An 8,446-nucleotide genomic window follows, 5' to 3' on the forward strand; every position below is an offset into this window, starting at 1 on the left:
TGGTCCCCAAAGGCTCATCATGTATTTGAATACTTAGTCACTAGGGGGCGGCACTATTTGGAAGGATTAGAAAGACTAGGTGTGGACTTGTTAGAGAAGGTGTGTCACTGGGGGTAGGCTTTGAGATTTCTTTTTGTTTGCTTTTTTCCAGACAGGGTTTCTTTGTGTAGCTTTGGAGCCTGTCCTGGAACTAGCACTTGTAGACCAGGCTGGCCTTGAACTCCCAGAGATCCGCCTGCCTCTGCCTCCCGAGTGTTGGGATTAAAGGCATGCGCCACCACCGCCCCACGGCAGGCAGATCTCCGTGAGTTCGAGGCCAGCCTGGTCTACAGAGCGAGTTCCAGGACAGGCTCCAAAGCAACAGAGAAACCCTGTCTCGAGCCCCCTCCCCCGTAAAAAAAAAGTCCACATTCCATTGAGCATTCCACTTATCCCACGAAAGGGCTACTAGTCATGATTTAAATAAGACAAATAGCAAGACTCACATGATGAGGGCCTGTAATCCCAACACTTGGGAAATGGAGGCATAAGGCTCAGAAGTTCAAAACGATCCTTAGCTATAGCAAAAATGAAGCCTTCTTAGAAAACATGAGATCCTGGCCTAAAACCAACAGCTGAGCATGGTGGCACTTGCCTTTAATTCCTGCAATCAGGAGGCAGAGGCAGATGAATGGATCTCTGTGAGTTTAAAGCCCGCCTGGTCTACAGCGTGAGTTTCCTGCCAATGAGGGCTGTATAGTGAGACTGTCTCAAACAAATCAACCAGCCAAAGCCCCAACTAGCCAATCAACCAACCAAACAAGCAAAACCCCACAGAAAAACATCACAGTTGCAGCTGCAGCATTCAGAAGCCAAGGTAGGGGAATCACCACAAGTTCAGGGGTTAGAGGCCATCATGAGTTTCATGGTTCAGGCCCAGCCCGGATTACACGAGACCCTGTCTCAAAAAATCAACCACGGTTCATTTGCCTTGAGAGCCTGGAGACATCACTTCAATCCCTGGAACTCACATAAAGATGGAAAGAGAGTACTAGCTTCAAAGTTGTCCTGGTGCTGGCACGCAGTTGTACACACACACACACACACACACACACACACACGCTACTTCACCAACCAACCAACCTAGCAAACCACTAAACAACTCTAGCAGATAAAGGGTAAAAAGCCGAGATGGATCTGTATGAGGATGGTTTTAATATTTAGAAAGAGGCATTTTGCCACCCGTTTATGTAGCTCCCATCCAGAGGTTTACCATAGGGCTTCGTCTGTGGATTATTTTTTTCCTTCCCAGCCTTGCTTCTCAGGTTCCCTATGCTTCTCACCCAAATAGTAGGGCAGACAGGCTCCATTCTGTTGTTTCTCCCTCTCTGTCACGGCCTCCTGGAGACAGTCCTAGGCAGGCCTTAGCCTTTTCCTCCAACATTCTCAATGAAGCCCGCGGGCACCTTGCTTTTTCTGGTACTCGGTCGCTTTGTTTGTCCCTCTGTCCCTCTGTTCCATCCTAGCCCTTCCCCACACAGGAGCCTCCCACAGGTCAGTTCCTGTCTTCCGACCAATCCCCAATTCTGAGGTCTCTGGCCAAGGTGCTGCAGACAAGCTCCTGCTCCTCAGACCCAGCCCGCCCCTCCCCCAGGCTGCGACTCCCCAGCTCGACTCCAAGCTAAAGCCCCGCCCCGAAGGCCAGGCCCCGCCCCCGCCCCTCGCGGGCCCCGCCCCTCACTCACCTGAGGCGTCTCCGCGCGCGCGCAGGCTGTTGGGGGTTGGGGGAGAAGGGCGGTGTCGGGTGGGAAGAGGGGTGGCGAGTCCCCCACTCTGGCCCAGGTGGCCCAGCGCGGGGGGGGGGATGGGGTTACTGAGGCGGCGGCAGCCAGGCCGAAGCCGGGATCCGGGCGCTCAGGGGTGGCGGCTCCATCTCCGTCAGGGGCTTCACCTGAGGAGGGACCGGCCCCCCCACAGAGACCCCCTTATTACGGCCATTCCCCCCCTCCGGAATAACTTCCGGTCCCACTACCAGGCGACAGGCGACTGGGCCAAACACCGAGCGCCCCCAAGCCGGGGAGACTGCTGAGGGAAAAAAAAGGGAGAGGAGCTAGGGGAGAATAGCCGAGCGCCGAAAGATTTAAGTCCAAAAGGCCCTGCCGTGCAGAGGTTAAGCCAAAGCTATCTCTTCATCTGCATCTAAATTTGCTCCGCGTTCCAAGGTTGGCCCCTGCCCTCCCCAAGATAATATTGATTTCAACCTCTTGGCATTATTTGTCAATCCTGCCGGGAGAGCAGGAATCGTGGAAACGGTTTGAGGGTACCAAACATTTGAAAACAATCGCCCCTCTCTTCGGAGGTATCGCCAGGTCAACCAACTAGGTTGAGACCCGCTCCTTCATTTCCAGAGACTGCACCCAAGAGGTCCCAGGCATAATCTTAAACAGGCACTTTATTGGTGTATTTTCTCAAAAGTAGAGCCCTAAGGGGGAACCCCTGGCATCCCATAGGCAGCAGAAGATAGGAAAGTACGCTTGTTACACATTCCGGCACACTTGGCTGAAGAAGGCCTGGCTGGGGAGGCCTTAGAAGCCGAGGTGCGGTTGGGTGAGGAACACGTCTTCGGAACTGCTGTCACCGCCAGAGTCTCCAACAGCTCTCTTTCCTGGCACAGGGTCAGAGGCCAGGAGCACGTGTGCCTGGGCACAGCTTAAGACACAGTAAACACAGGGTTGTGACCCAAGAGGCAGAAGGAAATGTTTTTCTATGACGACGATTAAAGATGGGTTAGAAGGGAGTTTAGGTGGTTCTCTGGGTACAGGTGGCTCTGCTCGATGCTTTCATGGGACGACACGGACACGGACACGGTGCCAGGCATTGCTGAGGACGCCTCTCAGGTTCCAGATGGGGGCCACAGTGTCTGGCTGCACGTTGTAACTGTCATCCACAGCTTTACAAACGACCTCCAATTCCTTCTGCTCTGCCGGCACCTGAGCTGTCAAATGCCATATTCGCCAAGCCCAGGCCTTCCGGGGACACTGTTCCTCTCCCTCTAGCTGAGCTTCCTGCCAGGTTAGTCCACCATCTATAGACACATCCACCCGAATCACGGCCCTGCCGCCGCCGCTCCACGCATAACCCTTGATAGTCATCTCTCCCGATTCTACAGTTGCCCCATCTTGAGGTTCTGTGATAGCTGACTGGACAGGCAGCTCCTGAATCGCTGGGGCTTGATCGAAGTCTACCGTGTCCCAGTCCACGGATGGGGAGAAGCCTTTGTAATCCCGCCGCTGCCAGTGGCTGTAGCTCTCCTCCGACTCCACGCTTACCCTGCCGAGCCATTTGACCTGGCGGGCACCTACAACACCGGGAACCACCACCCGCACAGGGAAACCATGGTCACGAGGCAGAGGCTGACCGTTCATTTCATACGCCAGGAGGACCTCGGCTTCAGGATCCAAGGCCCGAGCCAGAGGGATAGATGCTCCATAGGCAGTCCCAGTGGGGTCTGAGTCCAGTCCCTCAAAACAGACGTGGGCCTCAGTCTCGCGGGGTCGGTGGCCAGCCTGGGCTAACACATCGCAGAGTCGTGCCCCAGCCCAGCGTGCAGTGCTGATGGCTCCTGTCCGCCACTCCAGACCCTTCACCGCCTTAACCTTATTCATCTCGGCGCGCCGGTTGCCAGCACATTGCAGAGTGACAGTGACCTCATGTTTGGGAAACTTATACAAATCATCCAAGGACAGGGACAGTGACTGACCTCCAGGAGCCCCTACTATATGCAAGCGATAGGTGTCTGGGTCCACATTAGGTACAGGCAGGTGGTTCCGCGTGAAGAAAATAGGGTTTGGTGTGATGTAGTTTTCTGTTAGCAGTTCAGGAGGAGGCTCTGCATTAAAGGGGCGCTGGCTATTAATCCTCAGGGCTGGATGACGGCTAGGATCATCGGCATAAGGGTCAGAGGCCTCCAAGGTGGGGGAGACATTATCTTCAGGGTTCAGTTCCCCAATCTTATACTCAGCCAGTAACTCCCGTACATGGGGCTGGTTGTGAAACGCATAGAGGGCCCAGAAGGGTTCTATGGGACCCCCAGCTGCTAACATCAGTTTGGACGGGCCTCCCGGATGCAGGTCCACAAATTTTGTGACATCAAAGACCTCAGAGCCTAGAGTGACCCAGACTCCAGTTTCAAGGCTGTTGTGGGACCTCACTTCCTCTCTGGTATACACCCGGGGTGATTCCTGAGCAGCCTACAGACAGGGAAGGGAGAAGGCAAAAGGAAGAGACGTGAAATCACTCTAGGCCATTCTGACCCCATCCACAGACTGAGCCTGGGAAATGGAGGGAGCAGATAATATCTCTCCAGTGTACGGAGTCAGAGCCCCTTTCCTGCTTACCCTGCAACGATGGTCATGGTAGGCCAGCGCTGCACCCAGACCTAGCAGGGCCCCCACCACTTTCCATCCCCGAGATCGCGAGTTCTCATCAGGACAGGTGAGGCTGGGGTGCAGGGGTTTAAATGAATCATTCGTGGAGCACGCTGGGATGCAGAGCCTCGAGGGGGTTGGCTTGACTCTGGAAGAAAAAGATCTTTAGCCTCAGGAAAGATCAGTGAAAACCAGGGAAAGTCTGCGGCTGCCTCTCCCTACTTAGTCACTGGTTTTCAGTTGGGGTTTAGTTTCTTCCGGATGGGTAGGACCAGTGAATTGCAGCTTTCTCATTCCTTCAGGGTCATCTCTGTGCTGCCTTATCTTCCAGATAAGATAAATATCTACCACGTAAGTAACTACGAGATTGGTTGGGTGATAGTGTGGGCTGGGACAGCCTACCTGTCCGCCCGCGGAAATCCCACCACCAGCGTTCTGCACAGCCGCAGCAGCATCGTGGCAGACCTATAGGAAGAAGATTCTGCGTTTCAAAACAAGAAAATACCTGTGAGGGGACATTTGGGAGACCCGAGAATCCGGGGTCCCAGTGGGTTCTGGGAGTAAACTTGGAGCACTTCAGCGCGAGTGGGGGAGGAGTGGGGTGGGAAAGTACACCGGCTTCTAGAACAATGCCCCAGGTCAACGCTCCTAAGGACAGATGGTTTACCAATTATTAAAAAAAAAAAAAAAGGAAATGATACTGGGTATTGACCCCAAGGCCTTGAGAATGTTAGTTAGACATATGCCCTACCACTGAGCTTCTGTACCTCCAGCCCCCAGGTAGTGATTATTCTAAAGTGTGGGTGATGAAAATAGAGACAAGAAGCAGCAGGAACCTAACGGGGTGAAGGAGTCCAAATCTTTGAAGCAAACTGCCTTGGGGTTATACAACCAGGCCTTGTAGTTAACCGGCTCCCCGGGCAACACAGCAGGCCTCTCTGAACTTGTATCATCTCTACCCAGAGGACCTGATATGAAGAGTAAACAAGTAATAACATTCATTCGCAGGTCTCTCCCTCCACCCCCTCTAAAATAAATACCCCGTCTAGGAACTGAACCCCCAAGGCAGCGTCTCCACCCTAACCTGGTAGTGTCCTCAACGAACTGAGAGAAGTCAATGGCCAGGGTGTGAGGGGATGGGCTAGAGGAGGAAGTTAATTTTTCTGCTCTCTGTCCCGCAACGGTGTCTTCCTCACAGCCCAGTGCCTCTCTGACCCAGGAGGGTCAAAGAGGAGAGGGGTATGAAGCTGCGGGTTGCTGGGATGCTAGGGGTGGGGTTGTTACGGATGGGGGAGCCAGGAAGATGGAAATAGATGAGAATTCTACTGCTCTTCATGTCTGGGTCCTGGGGACCTGTACTCTTTCTGCCATGTACTCTTAATTTCAGCAACCCGATTTTACCAGCTCGGTCCGAGGCTTGGGAGCGGTGGCCTGCTAAATACCGAAATGCCACTCTTTGGTGTGAGCTCCTTACTTTCCGGGACACTTTAAGTGGGTGGGTGTGTCTGTCCAGAATTCGACCTGGAAGGTAGCCCTGCGACCCCAGGAGCACCCAGACATCGTAAAAGGAGGTACTGGTCCTTTTGCTATTCCTAAGATTTGGAACTTCACTGACCGTCTTGGTCCCACTCTTGCTCTCCCTCCTGTCTCTCCCGGTGGCAGGGTCCCCTTACCCGGCTCGGTGTCCGCAGCGGAACAATTTCACCCGCCCCATGCGGGGCAAGAGCTCCCCGCGCGGCTGGGCGGGGCGGGGCGGGGCCTGGCCGTGACGTGCACGGTTGTGCAGGCGTCCTCACGCCCCTCGCCCGCGCCGCAGCCATTGGCCCCTAGCTTCGCGGCTGCTCCTGAGGATTGGCAGCTGTCACGGGGTCGCCGGATACGGGGCGGGGGGCGGGGCGCCGCCAGCTCCTGGCTGCTGTAGACCTCTCCCTCCTCGGGCAGTGGACACACACTGATGACCAGAGCCGACCGCAGCTACGCAGGGCAATGAGAGGCCTCACTGATGAAGGTGACGAGGGTCCCGAGGCGACCGCGACGATGGGGACCAAAGCTAGTTTCCCCGGGAGGTCTGTGGGTATGTCCCGCGCCTCTGCAGTTGTTTAGGGCGTTGCAACTGTTGAGGCCTGCTTGTTTTAGGGCCAAAAATAACAGAAGAAATGACGCGCCTTAAAATGGTGACTCGAAGGCTCCCATAGTGAATTTCTGAAGTGCGAAACCAACAGCACTGAAAATCCGTCTTTTATTTGAGACAAGGTCTTTCTGTGGTCTTTGCTAGCGTGGAACTGATTTTGTAGACCAGGCTGGCCCAGAATTTTTGAGTGATGGGCTTAAAAGTGTGCACCACCATTCCCAATCCTTAAAACCATCTTTTAAATTTTTCTGTGTGTATTGGGGGGGTGGGTGCAGGCGTGGTGGCGCATGCCTTTAAATCCCATCACTCGGGAGGCAGAGGCAGGAGGATCTCTGTGAGTTTGAGGCCAGCCTAGTCTACAGAGTGAGTTCAGGGACAGTCAAGGCTGTTACACAGAGAAACCCTATCTTGAAAAACCAAAACCAAACAAAAAACAAATACGCACTTTAACAAAAAAATGGCAGTTTAACGAAAGTATGAACATTATGGTCTTGTATATCAAAGTAAAGGACACTAATAGAATAAATTCCTTCACTCTTAACCAGTTACTAGAGACTTGCTCGTGTGCCCGGTACAAACATTCTTAGACTGCCCTCTAGAGATCAGAGATTGAGCTACAAACATCAATTTAAAGCAAAACATTCCAGAAGATTTTTTTTTCCTTTAGTTTTCCAAACAGGACTTTTGAGCAGAATCAGGGACCCCGAGCAGGGAGTATACTCAAGAGGAAACATGATGGTGAAAAGGTGATATTGGCTCTAAAGTTTCTAGAACGGAAAGGTTCCAGCCTTTGTGAAGGTCATCCTAATGGCTGCTCAAGTTTCAGCTGGTGTTGTAAGTTTAGGGAGGCTAAGGCCATCCTGGACGATATACATACCAAGACCCTGTCAAACAAGTAAATGCTACTTGGTATGGTTTCTCCCCCCATCTACAAACACCACCCAGTTTTACTTGATCAAGCTAGCATCTCCTGTAGCTCAGCTGTCTCAGACTCGGGATGTGCCTGAGGATCCACAACCTGGCTCAACCTTCACACTCATCTCACAGATGGAGAGACTGGTGAATCAGGAGAGTCGGCTTGGAAAGAAAGGGCTGCCTGACCCCAGTGCTCTGAACATTCTAACCTGAGATTCTTGGAACTATACCCATTCTCCCGTTTCACTTGCTTCTTGTGTTTCAGCTTCCTTTGGACTGTGACGAATGATAGAACTTCAAGCAGAAATAAGAAACAGATCCAGGCAAGAATTTTTTCTCTTGGGGGGGGGGGTGTTAGGGCTGAAGGTAAGTTAATTAAGTCATCATTTTTTCTTCCTTTTTGGAGATATGAACTTGCTAAACTGAGGATCCCCTCAAACTCACTCTTACAGCAGGTACAGGTCACCATACACAGCTGTCTTGTCTTACAGATGTGTACCATGTGTGATCCCCTGGAACTGGAGTTGTGGACGGCTGTGAGCCACCCTGTGTGTGCTGGTTATTGAACCAGGTCCTCTGCAACAGCAACAAGTGCTTTACACTGCTGAGCCATCTCCCCACTACCTTTACTTTTCCTGTTCCAGTCTCAAGAAACTCCGAGAGAGATCTTCAGACCACACCAGTGCACACAAGAACGATAGAAGTCATATGTGATAGGTTATCATGTCTTTGAGCGGGAACAGTTCACAAAACAAAGGTTATTTTCCAAATTGGTTCTTCAAGTGTCCAAGAAAAGGTTAGAGAAAATAATGAGGTGCCATTAATAAGATGGGGAGGAAGGTATGTCAGAGGTTCCATAGTATCTCACTGGGTTCTTTCTTCCCAGTTTTTGTTTGTTTGTTTGCAAGAGAGGGTACCTCTGTGTAGCCCTGGCTGTCCTGGAACTTGCTCTGCAGACCAGGTTATCCTCGAACTCAAGAGATCCGCCTGCCTC

The 8,446-nt window shown here is 52.5% G+C and overlaps 2 protein-coding genes across 4 annotated transcripts in view; both read right to left on the reverse strand.

Moving 5' to 3' along the window:
• The window catches only part of Ikzf4 (IKAROS family zinc finger 4), a 34,212-nt gene extending 32,185 nt beyond the window's left edge, over positions 1-2,027 (reverse strand). For both annotated transcript variants that reach the window (XM_041671128.1, XM_041671124.1), the window contains exon 1: positions 1,725-2,027. The gene's annotated coding sequence lies outside the window, so the exon portion shown is untranslated. The remainder of the gene's footprint in view (positions 1-1,724) is intronic.
• Positions 2,028-2,413: 386 nt separating this feature from the next.
• Suox (sulfite oxidase) lies at positions 2,414-6,143 on the reverse strand. 2 transcript variants are annotated; one of them, XM_041669519.1, is made up of 4 exons: positions 6,080-6,143; positions 4,809-4,871; positions 4,377-4,554; positions 2,414-4,229 (listed from the first exon to the last, which is right to left on the reverse strand). In XM_041669519.1, exons 1-4 carry the CDS (start codon positions 6,118-6,120, stop codon positions 2,820-2,822), a joined length of 1,692 nt encoding a protein of 563 aa, XP_041525453.1. In that variant the 5' UTR covers positions 6,121-6,143; the 3' UTR covers positions 2,414-2,819. The 2 variants fall into 2 exon arrangements, with proteins under 2 accessions (XP_041525453.1, XP_041525458.1); XM_041669524.1 differs by lacking the exon at positions 6,080-6,143 and adding an exon at positions 6,022-6,041.
• Positions 6,144-8,446: the final 2,303 nt, after the last annotated feature.

Source organism: Microtus oregoni, unplaced genomic scaffold (genome assembly GCF_018167655.1).
Source record: "Microtus oregoni isolate MIOR12 unplaced genomic scaffold, Mior012 000001F_ref0000356, whole genome shotgun sequence".
Lineage (NCBI taxonomy): Eukaryota > Metazoa > Chordata > Mammalia > Rodentia > Cricetidae > Microtus > Microtus oregoni.

Coding starts and splice junctions, on each gene's coding strand:
- Suox (XM_041669519.1), bottom strand. CDS start 6,120: ATGGGGCGGGTGAAATTGTTCCGCTGCGGACACCGAGCCGG. Junction 4,872..6,079: donor CGCTGCGGACACCGAGCCGG/GTAAGGGGACCC, acceptor TTCTTCCTATAG/GTCTGCCACGATGCTGCTGC. Junction 4,555..4,808: donor GGATTTCCGCGGGCGGACAG/GTAGGCTGTCCC, acceptor TTTTTCTTCCAG/AGTCAAGCCAACCCCCTCGA.